This window comes from Mobula birostris, chromosome 9 (assembly GCF_030028105.1).
Source record: "Mobula birostris isolate sMobBir1 chromosome 9, sMobBir1.hap1, whole genome shotgun sequence".
Classification (NCBI taxonomy): Eukaryota; Metazoa; Chordata; class Chondrichthyes; order Myliobatiformes; family Myliobatidae; genus Mobula; species Mobula birostris.
The window spans coordinates 24,164,801-24,187,817 of NC_092378.1; the positions used below are offsets into that span (position 1 = coordinate 24,164,801).

Sequence of the window (23,017 nt, forward strand, 5' to 3'; positions counted from 1 at the left end):
GTACCCTGTTCCTGCCTTTCCCCCATATCCTTTGACTCCGCTATCTTTAGGAGCTCTAACTAACTCTTTCTTAAAAGAATCCAGAGAATTGGCCTCCACTGCCTTCTGAGGCAGAGCATTCCACAGATCCACAACCCTCTGTGTGAAAAAGTTTTTCCTCAATTCCGTTCTAAATGATCTACTCCTTATTCTTAAACTGTGGCCTCTGGTTCTGGACTCCCCCAACATCGGGAACATTTTTCCTGCCTCTAGCGTGTCCAATCCCTTAATAATCTTATATGTTTCAATCAGATCCCCTCTCAGCCTTCTGAATTCCAGTGTATACAAGCCCAGTCGCTCCAATCTTTCAACAGATGACATTCCTGCCATCCCCGGAATTAACCCAGTGAAACTACGCTGCACTCCCTCCATAGTAAGAATGTCCTTCCTCAAATTTGGAGACCAAAACTGCACAGTCTCACCAGGGCCTTGTACAACTGCAGAAGGACCTCTTTGCTCCGATACTCAACTCCCCTTGTTATGAAGGCCAACATGCCATTAGCTTTCTTCACTGCCTGCTGTACCTGTGTGCTTACTTTCAGTGACTGATGAACAAGGACACCCAGATCTCGTTGTACTTCCCCTTTTCCTAACTTGACACCATTCAGATAGTAATCTGCCTTCCTGTTCTTGTCACCAAAGTGGATAACCTCACATTTATCCACATTAAACTGCACCTGCCATGCATCTGCCCACTCACCCAACCTGTCCAAGTCACCCTGCATCCTCATAACATCCTCCTCACATTTCACACTGTCACCCATCTTTGTGTCATCTGCAAATTCATTAATGTTACTTTTAATCCCTTCATCTAAATCATTAATGTATATTGTAAATAGCTACGGTCCCAGCACCGAGCCTTGCGGTACCCCACTAGTCACTGCCTGCCATTCTGAAAAGGACCCATTAATCCCTACTCTTTGTTTTCTTTGTTACCAATTTTCTATCCATGTCAGTACCCTACCCCCAATAACATGTGCTCTAATTTTGCCCACTAACCTCCTATGTGGGACCTTATCAAAGGCTTTCTGAAAGCCCAGGTACACTACATCCACTGGCTTTCCCATGTCCATTTTCACAGTTACATCCTCAAAAAATTCCAGAAGATTAGTCAAGCATGATTTCCCCTTCGTAAATCTATGCTGACTCGGACCTATCCTGCTACTGCTATCCAAATATGCCGCTATTTCATCTTTTATAATTGACTCCAGCATCTTCCCCACCACTGATGTCAGACTAACTGGTCGATAGTTACCTGTTTTCTCTCTCCCTCCTTTCTTAAAAAGTGGGATAACATTAGCTACCCTCCACTCCGCAGGAACTGATCCTGAATCTATAGAACATTGGAAAATGATTACCAATGCGTCCACGATTTTTAGAGCCTCCTCCTTAAGTATTTTATACATTTTATGTCAAATGTTTCTGGTTTTGTTTAGATATTTGGAGTACTGGAGATCATTTCCAGAGCCTCAATTTCAGGTAGTTACTCCAAAATGATGGCATAATTATAATGTAATTGTAACACTATGCCAAATGGCAGACATTTATCACAGAACATGAAGATTTATTTGCAGTGAGATAGAGGAGGTTATAATTGAAGTCATGAAATAATGGGCTGAATGGCTTCCTTCTGGGCCATAATGTTTCTTTGATTCTGAACCTTTATATTCTGCACTTACAGAGTACTTATTCTTTTCTGCAAGACTAAATGTTGGATGCTTCAAGAGACTATTCTTTCTGGAATTGACTGAACTAAAGTAATACTAATATTTCAATGGGAAGAAAATACATTGTTAAATGTGTATGTTTTTTGTGCTTTTCCTTTCATCCTCTAGAAAGTGTTACTTCATTTCAATTCAGTATCATCTGAAAACAGTTCAAAATTCATTGGAGTCCGGATCATTTCAACTTGCTTCAAAGCATGTGCTCTTACCTTTGTGTATTAGTAGGTACTTTACATTATGTTTTGATGAGTGTGCTATTCATGTGAATGGTGCATAATTTATGGAACCATGCCAATTTGTGAATCTTTCCCTTCTTACTTTCCGAACAGCTGGGGCCAGGTGAAGTTAGATGGTGCCGACTGAGCTTCTTAAAGGGGCAGTGTTCTTCATTGTACAGTGGTGAAGATTGGTCCACAAGACATGGGGAAAGCCAGCACTGTTGGGTACAGCTAACTCATCTTTCAGACATACTCTAGATGTCATGGTGGAAAAGAGAGAGGTCCTTAACTCATGGGTGTCCTGATAGAGTCATGAAGCCATGGAGATAGCAAATAATGTAAATACCAAGAGTGAAACCTACAAACGTGGACTTGATGTTGTGGGAAGCTTCAGTGATATTGATGAAGGTGCAAAGTCGCATTTTCCAATGATAGTACCACTAACTTATGTATGGCTCCATGCATTACACCCCATCTTTCATCTCTGTGAATCATGAAACATAATCTATGCCCTGGCACCTCTCACTTTCTTACCTCAACACCAAACCTCATGCCTACAACTCATATCTTTCACACATTGCCAGTTGATACCAGATGACACATAAATAATCATAAAAAAGAACTTATCTTGAAGGCAAACCTGTACATGATTGTTCCCATACACCTGCTGCTCTTGTCCTTACAGGTGACAAATATCATGTGTTTGTTGAAGAGGCTTAGGTCAGCTATAGCCACCTCATCATGCAGTAGTCAAAAATGAAAGTAGTATTCAGAATATTATGTGTAGTGATAATGAAATAAGCTCCTTTTTATGATGTCAAGTTTCTTGCTTGTTTCGGCAGCGCTGCCAGTTATTAAGTGCTGAGATTTCTACTTTGCACCAAATCTGCAATACCAATGGTGTTCTTGCCCTGAGGAGTCAGCTGTTCTGTTACAGAATTTCCAAACTCTGGTTTGCACTTTCAGTAATTATGTGGCTGGTCCAATTTCTAGTGAGTTGTGACCTTAGGATGTAGTTGATGAGGGATTCAGAACTGGTAAAACCATTGAATGTCAGGCAAAAGCAATGGAGCATTCTCTTCTTAGAGCTGATGATGCTGTGAGGTGAATGTTACCAGCCACTTATCAGCTCAATCCTGAATTTTGTCTAGATTTTACTGCTTGCAAATTCTCTTTGCTTCATTCTCTGGGTGATAGCAAGTTACCATAAGCTAATTTAAAATTCTCTTCCTGACAACATGGATAACTGGGGCATTGACCTTGTTCTCCTCCTCCTCCTTCTCCATCTTCTCTCCATTTTCCTTTACCTGTTCTACTTTTGCTTGCGTGTGCTGAAACTACATGATTTCCAGGTTGTAAAATACGTAATATTCTGCCAAGCCGTGTTCACTACCATACTCTTTCATGAAACTGGGCCACAAGAAATTTGATAACTCCTTGAATAGTATTAGTTTGTTTTCTATTTTTGTCCTGATATCTCCTTTGATAAGCTGCAACGTTTTGATATTCTCCCTCTCTTTCATAACTCATGCATACCTCTGGCAAGTTCTTACTCCTCATCTTCTTGCTTTGTATTTTTTCCAGTGCTCTCTTTCAATTCATCTCTTTCTTTTCCTCTTCTTTCTCTTGTAAGTATATGGAACAAGTAGGAAATTGCAAAGTTCCTGAAACCTCAGCAGTGTGGAAGGGATTAAGTTTTTACTATGTAATTGGCCAAAATGTAATATGCGCTTAGCTCTTCAATTTAGTTTTTGAGAAGTTTGAAATTATTTCAAGAATCTACATTTTAAATCATCTGAATAAGTAAGCTCTTCAACTGATTGCCCTATTTACTTTTGGATTGTAAATGTGCCCAAGGGCATCTTTACTGCTTACTAAATTGCAAAATGCAATGCAGTTTGTTTTATCAAAACTGTAGAAAGATAAAGCTCTGAATAGGGAGAACAAGTCTAAAATACGGGATGAGATTTAGGAAGGGTTGCAGTGATTCTACACATACTTTAATGCTTTACAATAAATGTTGCTTTACAAATTATATAACTCTCTTACTGCAGTGGGACTTAGAAATGTAACTGGCTGGCCTTTCATGCTGACAAGGTACTTGAAAACTGATAGAAGGTTAGCTTTGATGTGTAAGACTTCAGAGAAAGGGCACATTTGATTTAATCTTTTCATCTTTCACTGCATTGCGTTTGACAGCCTTTTGCTCATTGTGACTATAGGTTACATTTGCATCATGAAAGAGGGTCTCCACACTGTTCTTAATGGCACATCATAAACTATGGTTAGGAGAAGCTTACTGTATTATATATTTGAAAGTCAAAATGAAAGTGACCATAACCTTTAATTGAACTACAATTGGCAAGCTAGACAGGAATTATACTTCAGTAGATCTTGTATGACATCAGTCCATGTACTTGCTATTAAATGAAAATGGCAATGCATGTTATTTTTATTTAAAAAGGCTGAGAAATATGGACATGTTACACTTTTCACTATATACCCCATGTCTGAAAGTCATAGGGCTGATTGTATCAGCAGATATTTGAACCAGTGCTTCAAACTAAGAATCACCCTTGTGGATCCAACTGAATTCTAACATCACTTATGCATATGATGTACAGTGCTGCTTTGAAATTAGGTAATATTTTTCCAAAGAACATGCTTCATCACCCACTCCTAGAGCAGACACATTTTTCTAGCCTAACACAGGCAATTCATCTTTGATTTTTATTAAAACCTAACTGCTCTCTTTAGCCTGTGGATACTTGGCTCCCAGGACAGCTCTGCTTGCTGTGCTGCCTTGCAACCCACCTCTTCCAATTACTTAGACTTTCTCTGGTTTTTGCCCCCTCTTCTGTTTCTAGTTATACTAGGAGCCCAGTGGGAAAATATGATTAATAAAAATATTTGGAAATGTGTCTTTGGCCAAGAGCTCGAGTCTCTTCAGTGTTTACAATTCAACTTTTCAACCACACAGGCCACAACAAATACTCCTCAGTATCAATAATTAAGGATTCTTCTAAATCATGCAGGATTTAAGAGGTAATACGTACCAAAGGATCTGGCTAGGGCTGGTTGGGAGAATTATTTTTACTCTTTCCTTTACATTATTTATGCAGTGTGATGTGTCAGACTGGATAAGGATAATGTCACCTAGCTTGAGTGCATGATATACACTGCTACAAATAGTTTGCAGTGCACAGTAATATTGCAGTCATGATTGGTCATCAGAATTGTATATCACATGTCTCTAAAGATGGTGCTGTATTTTGCCAGCTGTTTCAGCTTCAGAGCTCATTGTAGTCTTGTCCATACAAAGAAGTAAAAGTGTAATAATAAAATGGCACCTTAAATATTTCTCCAGTGTATTCTTAAACCTTGTGCTTTTATAATCCTGATTACCTCTGTGACTTTCATGTAGCTGGACCTAAAATGTAGTTCTTATTTTTATTGATCAGATCTAACTATGGTATAAGATGATAAAATATAGGAGCAGAATTAGGCCATTTGCCCACTGAGTCTGCTCTTCCATTTCATCATGGCTGATCCAATTTTCCTCTCAGCCCCAATCTCCTGCTTTCTCCTCGTATCCCTACATGCCCTGACCAATCAAGAATCTATCAACTTCTTGTTTTAAATATACATAAAGACTTGGCCTCCACAACTGCCTGTGGCAAAGAATTCCACAGATTCACCACTCTCTGATTAAAGAAATTCCGTTCTAAAATGACACCCTTCTATTCTGAAGTTGTGTCTTCTGGTCTTAAACTCTCCCATTACATCCACTCTATCAAGGCCTTCTACCATTTGAGAAATTTCAATAAAGTCACCCCTCATTCTTCTGTATTCTGGTGAATACAGACCCAGAGCCATCAATTACTCTTCATATGACAAGACATTCAATCCTGGAATCATTTTTGTGAACCTTCTTTGAGGCCTTTCCAGTTTCAGCACCTTCTTTCTAAGATAGGGAGGGAATGTCGAAGATAAGGGGCCCAAAACTGCTCACAATACTCCAACTGAGGCCTCACATTGCTTTATAAAGTCTCAACAATAAATCCTTGCTTTTATATTCTAATCTTCTTGAAATGAATGCTAACATTGCATTTGCCTTTCTCACCACAGACTCAATTAACCTTTAAGGAATCCTGTACAAGCACTCCCACGTCCCTATGCACCTCCATTTTTTGTATCTTCTGCCTATTTAGAAAAAGTCAACCCTTTCATTTTTTCTGTCAAAGTGCATGGCCATACACTTCCTGACACTCCATCTGCATTTCTTTGCTCATTCTCCCAATCTTCGGTAGCCTCTCTACTTCCTCAAAACTACCTGCTCCTCCACCTATCTTCCTATCATCTGCAAACTTTGCAATAAAGTCACCAATTCAGAATATCCAAATCATTGACATATAATATAAAAAGAATCGATCCCAACACAGACTCCTGTGGAACACCACTGGTCGCTGGGAGCCAACTAAAAATGTTCCCTTTATTCCCACTCTTTGACGCCTGCTAAACAACCACTGTTTTATGCATGCTAGAATCTTTCCTGTAATACCATGGCTCTAGCTTCTTAAGCAACCTTGTGTGTGGCACCTTGTCAAAGGCCTTCGGAAACTCCAAGTATACAACATCATCCGATTCTCCTTTGTCTATCCTGCTTGTTATTTCTTCAAAAAATTGCAACAGATTTGTCAGGCAAGATTTCCCCTTGAGACAACCATGTTGACTACGGCCTATTTTATCATGTGCCTCCAAGTACCCTGAGACCTCATCCTTAATGATTGACTCCAACATCTTTCCAACCACTGAGGTCAGACTAACTGACCTATAATTTCCTTTCTTCCGCATCTCTCCCTTCTTGAAGAGTGGAGTAGCATTTGCAATTTTTCAGTCTCCAGGAACTATTATAGAATCTAGTGATTCTTGCAAGATCATTACTAATGCCTTCATGATCTCTTCAGCCATCTTTTTCAGAACCCTGGGGCGTACACCATCTGTTCCAGATGACTTACCTATCTTCAGATCTTTCAGTTTCCCAAGAACCTTCTCTGTAGTTATGGTAACTTCACACACCTTATGACCCCTGACACCTGAAACTTCCTTCTTACTGCTAGTGCCTTCCACAGTGAAGACGGAAGCAAAATACTTATTCAGTTCATCCACCATTTTGTTGTTTCCCATTACTCTCCAACATTGTTTTCCGGCAGTTCGATATCCAGTCTTGCCTCTCTTTTACACGTTATGTATCTGAAGAAATTTTTGGTATCCTCTTTAATATTATTGGCTAGCTTGCTTTGGAATTCTATTTTTACCTTCTTAATGACTTTTTTAGTTGTCTTCTGTTGGTTTTTAAAAGCTTCCGAATCCCCTAACTTCCCACTAATTTTTGCTCAATTATATACCCTCTCTTTGGCTTTTATGTTGGCTTTGACTTCCTTTGTTAGCCATGGTTGTGTCATCTTACATATAGAATACTTCTTCCTCTTTGGTATGTATATATCCTGTGCCCTCCGAATTGCTTCTAGAAATTCCAGCCATTGCTGCTCTACTGTCATCCCTGCCAGTGTTCTTTTCCAATTAATTCTGGCCAACTGCTCTCTCATGCCTCTGTAACTTTCTTTACTCCACTGTAATACTGATATATCTGATGTTAGCTGCTTCTTCTCAAATTTAGGGTGAATTCAATCGTATTATGAGCACCCTAATGCCCTATGAGTTCGTTTACCTTAAGATCTCTAATTAATTCTGGTTCGTTGCATCAACACTGAATCCAGAATAGCTGATCCCCTTGTGGGCTTAACCACAAGCTGCTCTAAAAAGCCATCTCATAGGCATCCTAGAAATTCCCCTGGAATCTAGCACCAACCTGATTTTCCAATTTACCTGCATATTGAAATTCCTCATGACTATTGTAACATTGCCCTTTTGGCATGTAATTTGTAGACCACATGCTTACTACTGTTTGGCGGTCTGTGTGCATCTCCCATCAAGTTCTTTTTACCGTTGCAGTTCCTTAGCTCTATCCACAATGATTCAATACCTGTGGACCCTATGTCACCCCTTTTTCATGATTTGACTTAATCTTTTACCAATAGAGCATCGCCTCCCCCTCTGCCTTCCTGCTTGTCCTTTTGATATAATATGTATCCTTGGACATTAAGCTCCCAGCTATAATCTTCTTTCAGCCATGATTCCGTGATGCTGCCCCGTCCAGATAACATTTAATGATTGCATTCTACTTTGGTTTCTATCCAACCTTTTGATGATTTGACAAGTGTATTGTTGCACATATTAGTGTAAAACTTCTGAAATATCCTTTCATCTCCCTCACTCTTCATTACTTCACTAATCTTCCTGGAATACATATGTGACTATTTTTCCATTTTACATGCAACATATCATACTTGTCATTACATTTTATCTTCATTTTGCTCCTATGAATATTTTTCCAACTTTTAATTTCTTCCAGTTCCAGTGCCCCTTCCAGTTTCATTACTGGCAAATTTTTCTTAAGTTTCTGAATCTAAATCTCATCCTGGGTTCAGCTTTTTTTTCTTTCTTCAACAACAATTTCACAAATCAAAGGCAATTGTTTTGCATTACTTGAAAAGTGGAGATTATTTTGTACTTGTATTAAACTTTCCTTTAACAATCATTAGAACACAGATTCCTGAAAGGAAATATTGAAAAATAACTATATTAAAAATCTTTAAATTAGAGTATGGTTTGATTGCGTAGATGTTTCCACGTGTGAGAGATCAGATCTAGGGCTATATTTAGATAATCATGAATAGGTAGCAGTGGGACTTCAGCAAAAACTTATTTATCGTTAATATAGTAAGAACTAAGAACCATTAATATAGTTGCTTGGAACTTCACCTTCATATATTACAGCAATGTCTACATTTTCTATGAAAATAAGAAAGCTGCCGATGCTCATAACCACAGAAGGAGGTGGAAACACCCAGTTAATCAAGTAGCATCTCTGGAAAGAGAATCAGATTTAATGTAAAAATCCGAACTGAAAAAAGAGAAAATAGCTTTTGGGGGTGGTTGAATAGAACAAAGGGAATATCTCTGAGAGGACGAGGGCAACATTGCAGATGTATGACCTGCGGTAGAACTGGCCAGTTCTGATACAACCGAAGACAAGTTAACTGAAGTTGATAAATGTTATTATTAACTGTGAAATGGTGCAAAAAGACCAAATGGAAGCTAAGGTTTTGTTTCTCAAGCTTGCTATAACAATGCAGAGGATCAAAGTGAGAGCAAAATGGAGAATTAAATCGGGAAGCAACAGGAAGATAGAAGTCGTCCCTGTGGATTTAACTGCAGGTGCTCTGTAATGTGCTCACTTAATCTGCATTGGGTTTTTCTGACATTATGGAGACCACATTTGAGTAATGGTTGAATACCCAGCTACTGGAAAGGAAAGAGGTAGACTGATGGGTGCTAAATCTCCTGTAGTTGAATGGGTAGGTGTTATGGATATGGAAATGACCTGTAGAAATAAAAGAATGGACCAGGGAGTTACAAAGTGAAACAGGATGGAAGAAAAAGAGGTTTCTGGTGGTGTCATTTTTTTTTAAGGTAACAATAATTGTGAGGATGAATTGTTGAATATGGCGGCTTGTGAAGGGGAGAATTAAGGCGACACTGGCCATGCTCTGTCCATAGAACTAAGTCAACATGGACTCTCTCTTGATTAAGTCAAGAAGGTGAACAAAGAATACTGGTTAGAAGTTGGAATTATTGGACAACAATTGGGGGATTTCTGGTGCTATGCTAAAATGAAATTTAACGTAGTGAACAATGAAGTCCTTGATCCTTGCACAGTTTCTGCTGCTGTGCTAAAAGGGAATTTAACATAGTGAACAACAAATTTCTTGATCCATGCACGGTTTCTGCTGTCGTCTAAAAAGCTGAGTTTAGCAGTAAACCCTCGGGGAATATCCATCACAATGAATGGCAAGCACATAAGGTCAGTCCAGATACAAACAACAAGATACAGAAAATTACCTGAAGTTGGATAATCTGATGTTGCATCTAGTAGGCTGTAACGAGACCAGAAGTGATCACTGGATTTGCATTAGGTTTCTCCAGTGTCAGGGAGAACCACATTGTAAGGAACAAAGGAAGGAATTTACCTTAGCCTCCACCTCATCTCACTGAAACCTCTTAAACCAAAGCTCCTGCTGCCCACTCTCACGATGGCTCCATAACTTACTTTTATCGGCCCTTGCCTAATAACTCGAGCATTCTCAAGTTCCACAAAAAGCCCCGACAAGCCAAGCTCACTTCTTAAATCTGGTGCTTAAGCTGCATAAGCAACTGTCCCCATGATCTCAAGTGTCATAGAAAGTCCCGAAAGGCTCTTCTTGCTTTTGAACCATCCAAAGGATAAAGGTCCAGGATTAGGCCATTTGGCCCATTGAGTCTGTTCCACCATTCGATCATGGCTGATTTATTATCCCTCTCTACTCTTTCTCCTACTGTCTCTCTGTAACCTTTGGCAACCCTACTAATTAAGAACATATCAACCTCCGCTTTAAGTATACCAATGACTTATTCTCCACGGCCGTCTGTCACAATGGATTCCAAACGATTCCGCCCACTGACTAATGAAGTTCATCCTCTTCTCTGTTCTAAAGGGACATCCTTCTATTCTGAGGCTCCTGTGCTTTCCCACTATAGGAAACATCCTCTCTACATCCACTAGGCCTTTCCACATTTAATAGGTTTCAATGAGATTCCCCTCATTCTTCTATACTCCAGCAAATCCAGGCCCAGAGCCATCAAACATTCCTTATACATTAATCCTTTCATTCCTCAAAACACTTTCATGAGCCTTCTCTGGACACTCTCCAATGGCAGCACATCTTTTCTTAGATAAAGGGTGCAAACTAGTCACGGAACTCCAAGTGCAGCCTGACCAATGCCTTATAAAGCCTCAACATTGCATCCTTGCTTTTGTATTCTAGTGCTCTTGAAATGAATGCTAACATTGCATTTGTCTTCTTTACCACTAATTTAACTTGCAAGTTAACCTTTAGGGAATCTTCCACAAGGACACCTAAGTCCCTTTGCACATCTGATTTCAGAATGTTCTCTCTGTTTAGAAAATAGCCTATGCCTTTATTCCTTGTATCAAAGTATCTGACCATACATTTCCCAACACTATATTCCATCTGCCACTTCTTTGTCCGTTCCCCTAATCTGTCTAATTCCTTCTGCAGACTCCCCGCTTCCTCAACACTATCTTCATATCTTTTACAAACTTAGCCACAAAGTAATCAATTCTGCCATCCAAATCATTGATATATAATGTGAAAAGAAGCAGTTACAACACTGTGGAGCACCATTAGTCACTGGTAGCCAACCAGAGAAGGCCCCCTTTATTCCCACTCTTTCTCTTTTGCCAGTTAGTTAATCTTCAATCCGTGCTTGTATCTTTCCTGTAGTACCATGGGCTCTTATCTTGTTTACCAGCCTCATCTGTGGCACCTTGTCAAAAGCCTTCTGAAAATCCAAGTAAACCATATCCCCTGACTCTCCTTTGTCTATCCTGCCTGTCGTTTCCTCAAAGAATTCCAACATATTTGTCGGCCAAGATTCCCCCTTAAGGAAACCATGCTGTCTTTGGCCTATTTTACCACATGTCTTGAAGTACCCCAAATACTCGTCTTTACTAATGGACTCCAACAACTTCCCAACTACTGAAGTTGGGCTAACTGGCTATTCTTTTTTCTACTTCCCACCCACCCTTAAAGAGTGGAGTGACATTTGTAATTTTCCAGTCCACTGGAACCATTCCAGAATCTAGAGGTTCTTGAATGCCTCCACTACTAATGCTTCCACAATCTCTTCAGCTACCTTTTTCAAAACCCTGGATTGTTGCCCATCTGGTCCAGTGACTTACCTTTAGAGCTTTCAGCTTCCCAAGCACCTTCTCCTTAGTAATAGCAACTACCCTCACTTTTGCCCACAACACTCTTGAACTTCCGGCACACTGTTGGTGCACAAAATAGATAGTAATTTTGTCCACTATTTTTTGTCCCCAATTACTATCTCTCCAACATTATTTTCCAGTGGTCCGATATCCATTCTTGCCTCTTTTTTACTGTTTATATACCTAAAAAATATTCAGTATCCTCTTTTATATTATTGGCTAGTTTTCCTTCATAGTTCATCTTTTCTCTCTTTGTTGCTTTTGATTGCCTTTTGTTGGTTTTTAAAAGATTTCCAATCCTCTAACCTCCCACTAAATGTTGCTATATAATGTGCTCTCTCTTTTGCTTATTATCCACTTATGACATTAGCTCTGGACTTGTGTCTGTGGTATATTTTGTACAGTAACAGTATATTAAGTTCAGTACAGAGCCTATTATTAATTCAATGTTCCAAAACATCTGCATCATGCAGAGCCCACAACTCTGCTGGCATATAATAGATGATAGAAAACAAGAACAGATATAGCTGTGAACAAAGATTTTTGTGGTGTTAATTGTTTGGCATACAGAGTTCTTGATGTTTATTACTGAAATTAATTCGGCATTTGGGAAACACATGTTCGAATTGTATCTCAAATTTCACTTTACCAAGCCTTTAAAATTTAATGCTTTTTTTCTTGGTGAGTGTTAATTTCTATAAATTCTTTCCATTTTATTTTTAATGGATCTCTTTTCGCAATCTTCATTTGTGCTCTTCCAAGGACTTTTAGACCTATATTATTTTTGTCTTTGACCTTTCTTATAACATCACATCTTAATAAATAACAAACTGCAGAAGAAACCCAGTGGGAGGTTTTGTACTTATCACCTGGGAGCTGTACATTGCCAGAGCAGAGCAAAGAAAATAAAGTTTGTAGCAAGGAATGCACGATGGGAATAGAACCTATCAGGTTTTCTTTCCATTAATTTGAGTGGAAGGGAAAAGAACAGGTCACATGGGTGTTTCTCTGGACCAGACTTTCCTTTCTGCAATCTTCCAGGTGATGTTTAATGCTCAAGGGATGACGAGTACGCCCACTTCACTGTTCAGCCATTTCCAGTTTACCAATTATATTTGCTAAATGTGAAATCCAGCAGATGCCCCAGTACCCCACACCATATGCTGTGTTAACAAGCAATCATGTGAAATTTTGCTTTCAGCTTACAATATTTCAGCTTCCTTACACTTGTGCTCATTTACCTCTTTTTCTCAATCTTCACATTTCTTATATGTTTGCAATTATTGTTGCATTGGCCTTATCACTGCAAACTCTTTCAATTCTTTCTGCAGTTTCTCCTTGCCTTATTATTCTTTAGATATGGTATTAAAAGTCCACAATTTTTTTCTCTGTTTTGGAAATTGCAACCAGTTCCTCTGCCAATGAAAATGCTGGCTCAGGGAAAATTCTCTAATGTGTCGTGTATTTGTCTGTGGAAACCTATTACTGCTCTGCCTTCCAGTGTGAGTTAAGTTCCAGGGCATTTCAGCAAAACATGTAGAAGATATACTCCATACATTGTGTGTTTATTTCTGTCTTTAAAGGTTTAAATTGTTGAAGAAACTGCTGAGGTTGATTTTTATTAATACTAAAATTCTTGGGTAAACATAATAAATACTTATACCTCAACAGACACAATTGCATTCTTTGTATTTCACAGCATTCCCCCAAATCCTAAGAACTTTCTACAGGGGCACAATAGAGGGCATTTTGACTGGCTGCATCACTGCTTGATATGGGAACTGTACCTCCCTTAATTGCAGGATTTTGCAGAGAGTGGTGCGGACAGCCCAGTGCGTCTGTAGTTGTGAACTTTCCATGATTCAGGACAGTTACAAGGACAGGTGTGAAAAAAGGGCCTGACGGATCATTGGGGACCCGAGTCACCCCAACCACAATCTATTCCAGCTGCTACCATCCGGGAAATGGTACCGCAACATAAAAGCCAGGACCAACAGGCTCTGGGACAGCTTCTTCAACCAGGCCATCAGACTGATTAACTCACGCTGATTTGTGTGTATTTCTGTTACATTGACTGTTCTATTTATTATAAATTACTATGATTGCACATTGCTCATTTAGATGGAGATGGAACATAAAGATTTTTACTCATGTATGTGAAGGATGTAAGAAATAATGTCAATTCAATTCAATTCATTTCCTCTCTACATCTTCTCCAAATCTAATTGTTGCTATTACTTAATCTCTTTACTGTTATTCCATACTGCTCTGTTACCTCTTTGTCACTTAACCCATCAGCCTTTCACATTATTACATATCTTCCTTTCCGTTACCTCTTCCATTTCTCTGCATTTTCTTAATTGTTTCATTTCTAACTAAGGCACATTTTAAATTAAATTTAATATGAATATTTTACACTTATTCTCTGTGAGTCCAAAATTATTATAAATCTGCAAAACATTAATTGCACTTGTATATACTACTTGTATAATTTCTTGTTGCTTCAATAACAATCTACATAACACAGTAATAGCATGTGTAGATTCTTTTTAATTTAAATAGGATGTGGCCTTCACAACTCCAAAGGTAATTGCCCTTGAGAAAATGGTGCTGATCTGCCACTTTCAGATTTTAAATTGATGATACATACTTAATTTTTATAAATCTTTTTACTTTCAAACATCATTACAAAATCAGCATACAGAAATATGATTACTAATGGAAATGTTCTACAGAAAAGATCTGTGGACTAAAACTGATATTTGTAGAATACCTATCAGGAAAGTGTTTAGTTACCCAAGGGTGCTGGAATATCAGAAGGCAATCCTACTCCAAATGGGCAATGTGTGGAGCTTACCCTTTCCATTGTGGAAATAGTGACCAATTCCATTTAAGCACCTTTGGACCCAGTCATCATGCAATGACTGCTGGCTGGTGCCTCGGCTTCCATTACTATCAGGGGCAGGAGGATGGTATCTCAGGAGAAAATGACAGCAGCAGCCAGATCAGTGGAGCCATGACCGGCTCTGTTGTAAAGCAAGGTAAGCCAAACACATGGCCAGCAATAGTGGTAGGAGACTTTCACCAGTGGCACAGATGGATGTTTCTGTTGCAGTGAACAAGACTCCAGGATGGTACGTTGCCTCCCTGATGCCAGGGCAAATGATATCTCTGGGTGGCGCAGAACTTCTTAAAAGGCTGTGTGAGTGGCCAGGGTCTGTCCTCTAAATTAGTATTAATGACATAAGAGAGATGAGGTCCTACAAAGAGAATTAAAGGAGTTAGGCAGACATTTTAAAAGAAACAGGGCATGTAGAATTGCAGTCTTGGGATTATTCCCTGTGCTACATGATTGTGAAACAAAAAAATAGGAAGATGGTACAAGCAGGAAGAAATAAGAAAATAGGCTTCAGGTGCATGTATTGGGCTCCCTTCCAGGGCAGGTGGTACCTGTTCAAGTGAGATGCTTTTTCAAGTGCTACTTCGGAGGATTGCTATGGACAGGACTGGTCCAGAGATTTAATGTCTAAATTGGGGCATGGTGAATTTTGATGGTACTAGACAGGAAATTGATTGGAGGTGCAAAGGGACATCCGGCAAGTTGGAGACATTTAAAAGTGAGATTTGGACCTCTTGCAAGTGGGCCTTTTAAAAGTAATATAAGGAGTGCTTGAAGTCTACATGTTTCTGTTAAAGTGAAGAATAAGGCTGACAGGAATACTGAACCGTGAATGGCAGGTGGTATTAAGTCCTTGGCCAGGAAATAGGAGGTGTGGATCAGGTGCAGGCAGCTGGGGCCAAGTGAACTCCTGGAGGAGTACAGGGGATGCAGCGGTATTCTCAAGAAGTAATGGCCACAAGAGCTCCGTGTTTACCAGCAACAGAGTTTAGAAGAGAGAATCCAACCCTAACTTCAATCATGCCACTTCTTGGAAACTGTCATATGTTCTCAAAATACTTCACTTCTCTTCAAACCAAGTCTCCTTCAAATCAATGATAATTCCATAGCCTCTATTTTCACAGAGTGTGCGATTCTAGGTCTCCATGGTCAGAGTAATTACTCCCATGGTTCCATTCTAGTAGCAGTATAGGGGTCAGCTGGTATGCACCAACTCCATTTGTTGACTGGATGAATCTGCTGAATATCCAGTGATAACCATACTGGCAAGATGGATTTATCAGCTCCATAATACAGGCTGTTGAATAAAACAGAACCTATTAGAACCATTACATTCAGCCAAAAGTTCAGTTCTCCCTAGATACGATAATATCCTGCTTTAACCACTTTCTGAAGGACAATTACAGAGAGGCAATAAATGCTGGTCTTGCAAGTAATGTCCACATCACATATATGGAAAGAGATAAAAATGAGGACCATTTTTCTTTCATGAATTTATGTTTTAAATTGAAGACGAGCATGGGGATTGGATTTTGCTTGATGCATGCTGCTTGCTATGGTACATTGCTAGTAAATGGCCCTTAGGCACATTATATGGTCACTTTGATACTCTGAATCATTTATCATTTTAAAAATTATCTGCCTGATATTTGTGCGCAGACTTTTCACGCCTTCAGCAAAGATACCTCAGAAAATGAAAGCTGTGCTTTTTATCACTTCTTGAAATCCTCTAGTCAGGCATCTATTTCATCATTGTTCATGAAGTTGGGTTTAACAGGTTAGTACTAATGTTCATATATTTAAAAGAAGTAATTTGATGTTGCTATTTTGTGGATCTTCAATGCTGTACTTTTCTCACATCCTTTTCCTGATAGAAAGGCAGTCAATCCATATGATTTGAGTTAAATGAGAATTGATAAATATACTATTCGAGCAGAGTAATGTAAGCATGTTAAGAAAATAAAGTTGAATGGTCATTAGGTGAATTGAGAATGCATGGATTCAAGTTCAACCATGAGCTCACCTTTGACCGGATTTCTTTAAGAGACACGAATTGTCAGCCTCAATGAGTCTGAAGAGGGTAGTTAACCATGAGCTATATTCCAAAAGTTTTTTAGAATTCTCTTAAACAGATCATCAGGAATTACTGATGGTATACTAAGGGCAAAAGTATTTGCTTCACTGTCATTACCCTAATTACAATGATTTGGTTTTGGATTAAAGACCTGTTCTATCATTTAGACCTTAGAATCAATGTTCTGAAATACATGAGTGAAATTCTATGCTACGACTTTTTAAGACTACTATCTCATCCACCTCAACAGTCTGGTGTTGGGCATACAGCATCTGAATGGCTAAAAGCTTCACATTCTGCATTGATTTTCCCATGAATAGTAAGATGAAAACCTTTTCATAAGATCTTCGGGTGAAGTTACAGAGAAAGGTTGAACAAGTTGGGTCTCTATTCTTTGGAACGTAGAAGGTTGAGGGGGGACTTAATAGAAGTATTTAAGATTATGATAGATAGAGTTGACGTGGATAGGCTTTTTCCATTGAGAGTGGGGGAGATTCAAACAAGAGGACATGAGTTGAGAGTTAAAGGGCAAAAGTTTCGGGGTAACATGAAGGGGAACTTCTTTACCCAGAGAGTGGTAGCTGTGTGGAACGAGCTTCCAGCAGAAGTGGTTGAGGCAGGTTCGATGTTATTGTTTAAAGTTAAACTGGACAGCTATATGTACAGGAAAGGAATGGAGGGTTATGAGCTGAGTGCAGGTTGGTGGGACTAGGTGAGAGTAAGAGTTCGGCATGGACTAGAAGGACCGAGATGGCCTGTTTCCGTGCTGTAATTGCTAAATGGTTATATGGTTATATAAGTGTTTATTTCCCCGAGAATACATACATTGTATTTACATACACTAACCTACACATCTCTGGGGAGAATTTATGCAGATACCAGCAGGATAATTGCTATAAACAAGAGAAAATCTGCAGATCTGGAAATCCAAGCAACACACACAAAATACTAGATGAAGGGTCTCGGCCCGAAATTTCGATTGTACTCTTTTCCATAGATGCTGCCTGGCCTGCTGAGTTCTTCCAGCATTTTGAGTGTGTTAGTTGCTATAAAATTCAGTTTAATCTGCATAAACACAACAATGAAGAGAATTAGGGTTTTGCTGGGAGTTTTTCATTAGGTTGTTATCACCAAGGAACTTGTTTTTGATGTTGGTTATCGACTTTAAACTCAGATTTTACAGTTATAGTAAGATAACTAATTATATTTTCCTGATCCTACTAACCAAATTTTAATAGAATTTATTTCTATGTATTGGTGAAACTAATACACCACAAAAATTCAGGTGCCTTTTGCTATGGCTTAAGAAAACCTACAGTATTTAGGCCCTAATTAAACTTGTCTGGCTTTGTTGAATAGGCTGGATTAATTTCATTCCTAACACGAGGAGCTCTATTCTGATATCTGTCATGAGAAAAGATTGCCAGGTAGGCAAAAGAGTTAAGGCTGTTTTCAAAATCTCCTTTGAAAAGAATGCAGCATTCCCATCGACTCTCAGAAATTCCTGGCCTTTGAATGCTCAGAGCGGAAAGAAGTATTTTGGCAAGTATGGTGAACCTGGTACATTATCGAGCTCTGTGTAAACAACAGAAGGAGCACTCATCACAAACCATCCACCTGCCTGGCCCATTGAGCACCAGCTGCCCCATCTGGGATTCATGCATTGTTCTTGTATGTCACCACAGAAAACTGTCCCACAAACTGGGATGGAAACAAAACATCCTCAATCCAATGGGATTGCTGGAATGAAGAAGAAAGATGAATCAGCTGGGATCTTAAATTCGCATCTGAAATGCTAGTTGCTCTGTTAGATTATCCACCCCCATCTAAAATAAAAGCAATAATTCAATTTATATATTGATTTGTTTGTTTGTTTGTTTATTTATTTAGAGATAACAGTTCGGAACAGGCCCAACAAGCCACACTGCCCAGCCGCCCACCTATTTTGCCTAACACAGGACAATTTACAATGACGAATTAAATTACTAACCATTATGGTTTTGGAATATGGGAGGAAACTAGAGCACCTGGAGGAAAGCCACATGCCCTCAGGAAGGCTCTACAAACTTCTTACAGACAGTGTCGAAATTCTGATGTCCTGAGCTGTAATAGCGTTGCACTACCATAGTGACCCAGTTGCTTAGATGTAATCAATCGTCATATTACTGGTTTCTGTTACACGGAATCTATAGTGATTTTTCAACCGAATAAGAGCTGATTTGATGAGTAAATTGGACTGGATGAAATGATCTCCATCTTCTAGGACAGGTTGGATGATTCTCAGTACTCTCGGAACCTTTGATAGGCTTTGGCTCCTGAGCATCATTTAAAAAAACATTAATTCCAGTTGATAAGTGGTCATTTGTCTTGTTATCTGAACATCAACATGATTCTCAAAGGGGCAGATGTATGCAGCATTCATTTGCCCATCATCTTCAATGGGTAGTGATGTCATCAAAATAATAACGTAATGTTTAGTTTACTAATTAAACTCATTTAAATTGATTAACTCGTGTCTGAGGGGATAAAAAATCAGGCATGTGTTGAATCATTATAAGCACAAATTCATTTAGACGAATAATACTTTACAGCTGAGAAATGCTTAACTAAGAACAAGATTCAGGCTGATCATTCAGTTCATAAAATGCAAAATCAGTGTTCTATAACTGAAATGAACACAAGATGAATTCCAAAGCAATTTTATAAAAACATGAAATGTATTTTATCAGCAAATGTATAATAATGTTCTGCTGCACCAATTAGTATTCTGATGTGAAAATTGATCTGCTTTTCTCTAAAACTGCAAAATCTAATTGCTGTCAAGAAAGCACTGAGTGAGGTCAGAATTTTAAAGTCATAGAATCACACAACAAAGAAATATTCCCTAAGGACCACAATATCCAAGCCAATCATCAGGTACCTGTATCTCATATTAGTCTCATTTACCAGCACTTGGTCCATATCTTTCTATGTCTTAGTGATTCAAGTGTCCATCCATATACTACTTAAATGCTGTGGGAGTATCTGTCTTCATCAGCACACAGGCATGATACTGCTAGTCTAAGCCCTTGCTTTTGTTTCTTTTATTATTGTGAATGAATACCTCTGTTAAAGAAAATCTGGTACATGTGCTATGTTTAATTGTTTTAGTCTTGTTAAGTTCTTTGAGTTTGCCTTCATTTTTATAAACTTATCAGTGTGACACAAATTTGTAGAGGAGATGTTAACAAATGGATGCATAATAGATGTGGTTTAATTAAATCAAGCAAATTTGATTTTTATTACTTTTTGATGTCTGAAATGATTTAGTGATTGAGCAATAATTTTTTAACAGAACACTGATACGTTTTCCTGATCTGAACTACAAACATCCTGTTATTGTGCTTTAAAAATATGTAGTCACTGAATTCACTGTAGTCATTTTATTCATTATATTTTATAGAACTATGGGATACAGGAACAGATACATCAAAATTCCCAGTGGGCACTTGTGGATTGAAGGAGATCATTATGGCCATAGCTTTGACAGTAATGTTTTTGGACCTGTAAGTCTATCTTCTTTTCCCCTTCTCTTTGTCTGGTATGGTACATGCAAATATCAAAGTTATTAAGCAACAAGAAGTAATTTTGCAAATTCAATTTATTTTCTCAGATAATGCATACATACTTCAAACTCAGTGTGTTTTAATGGGCATGGAATTATGATGAAATTATGTAGTGTATTTTCATTTGACTCTTTAATGTGTTTCTGTGAAGTGTGAAAAGATATTACAGAAATCATCAAACAAGTAAGGGTACTCCACTAGTAATGCTTAATTCCTAAAACACTAATAATTACATAAACATATTGAGTATTAGGAAACTTACACTGGAGAAAAACACATTGATCTGCAAATTTCTTGCAGTTTATATTTATCAAAGAATTATTCAAGACTCGAGGATCAGCACGATTCTGTGATTTTCTCAACAGAATAATCAGGAAAGCATAACCTGCCTTTTAAAAAATATGTGCTAAATATTAGTAAAAGCTGTTGTCTAGCAATTTATCATTAATTTTATACAACATGGATTCTTGAATACTCACAGAAGTGTCCTAATTCACTTATATTTTTCTGGCTTTCCTACTTCAAGTTTGTTTGTAAGAGATTTGCCACATTTTAGTCCTTAGATTGTATTTAATTCTCCAAACAGGTTTTGGGAAATTATCATTAAAGTGTCTACTTTTTCCTCCAGACTTGGATTTATGATTCTTCCAATTAGATATACGTGGTATGTTGGGTTGTTTCCTATCACTAACATGTGCTGGATAGTTAAAGGAAAATTATAACTTTAATACTTACCATATACAGAGTCATATGCAATATTGTACTGGTAAAAACAACTACCAGGAAGTCACATGCAAAGGTTTCTTTTTGCATGTCAGCTTTGTGATAAGTCAGGTGTTGAGCTGGACTATTCAGTCTTGTTGTTGTCTAGCACAAAGATGGGTTTTTATCTGCACAGCTACTCCTTACTAAAATTGTTATTAGTTTGCACTTCTATGGCATCAGATGGCTCCATCTGTTAGTTAGATCAAATGCTGCCAAAATGCTTAATCATGCCTTTGTTGCCAGAAGACTTGACTATTCCAACATTCTCCTGGCTGCCCTCTCATCTTCTATCTTGCCTAAAGCTATACTCATTCAAACCTCTGCCTGCATTTAAACTCATTTTAAGTGTTCGGAGCAGGTAGTGGAGTGAGAGGTAGCAGAGTGATAGGGCTTTGGCTCAACGGGCTTAGGCGGTAACGAGGCGAGGTAGGTTTACCTGTGTTAATTGCAGAAAGGAAGTAGTATGTGTGTGAGGCCGGTTTTCTGTGCTCGGTGTCAGATGTGGGAGGTCCTGGAGTCTCCCAGCCTCCCGGATGACCATATCTGCACCCGGTGTGTCGAGCTGCAGCTCCTAAGGGACCGCGTTAGGGAACTGGAGATGCAGCTCAATGACCTTCGTCTGGTCAGGGAGAGCGAGGAGGTGATAGAAAGGAGTTATAGGCAGGTGGTCACACCGGGGCCACGAGAGACAGACAAGTGGGTAACATTCAGGAGAGGGAAGGGGAAGAGTCAGGTATTAGAGAGTACCCCTGTGGCTGTACTCCTTGAGTACTGTTGCTGGGGCGGGGGGGCGGGGGGAAACAGCCTACCTGGGGGAGGCAACAGTGGCCATGCCTCTGGCACAGAGTCCAGCCCTGTGGCTCAGAAGGGTAGGGAAAGGAAGAGGAAGGCAGTAGTGATAGGGGACTCTATAGTTAGGGGGTCAGACAGGTGATTCTGTGGACACAGCAAATAAAACTTGGATGTTAGTTTGCCTCCCAGGTGCCAGGGTCTGGGATGTTTCAGATCGCGTCCAAGATATCCTGCAGTGGGAGGGAGAACAGCCAGAGGCCGTGGTACATATTGATACCAATGACATAGGTAGGAAAAGGGAAGGTGTCCTGAAAAAAGAATACAGGGAGTTAGGAAGGAAGTTGAGAAGCAGGACTGCAAAGGGAGTAATCTTGGGATTACTGCCTGTGCCACGTGACAGTGGGAATAGGAATAGAATGAGGTAGAGGATAAATGCGTGGCTGAGGGATACAGGGGATAGGGATTCAGATTTCTGGATCATTAGGACCTCTTTTGGGGCAGGTGTCACCTGTACAAGAAGGACGGGTTGCACTTGAATCCCAGGGGGACCAATATCCTGGCGGGGAAGTTTGCTAAAGCTACTGGGGAGAGTTTAAACTAGAATCGTTGGGGGGTGGGAACCGAACTGAAGAGACTAGGGAAGAGGCGGTTGGCTCACAAATAGTGAAAGCTTGGAGACAGTGTGTGAGGGAGGATAGGCAGGTGATAGAGAAGGGATGCGCTCAGATGGGCGGTTTGAGATGTGTCTATTTTAACGCAGGGAGTATTGTGAACAAAGTGGGTGAGCTTAGAGCAAGGATCAGTACTTGGAGCTATGATGTGGTGCCATTACAGAGACTTGGATGGCTCAAGGACAGGAATGGTTACTTCAAGTGCCGGGTTTTAGTTGTTTCAGAAAGGACAGGGAGGGAGGTAAAAGAGGTGGGGCATGGTACTGTTGATCAAA

General features: G+C 39.2%; 1 protein-coding gene across 3 annotated transcripts in view; it reads left to right on the forward strand.

Annotated features, from left to right (window-relative positions):
• immp2l (inner mitochondrial membrane peptidase subunit 2) overlaps positions 1-23,017 on the forward strand; it is a 568,918-nt gene that overhangs the window by 404,179 nt on the left and 141,722 nt on the right. For all 3 annotated transcript variants that reach the window (XM_072267626.1, XM_072267627.1, XM_072267624.1), the window contains exon 5: positions 20,352-20,454. In XM_072267626.1, the coding sequence (XP_072123727.1) occupies positions 20,352-20,454 (103 nt within the window). The remainder of the gene's footprint in view (positions 1-20,351; positions 20,455-23,017) is intronic.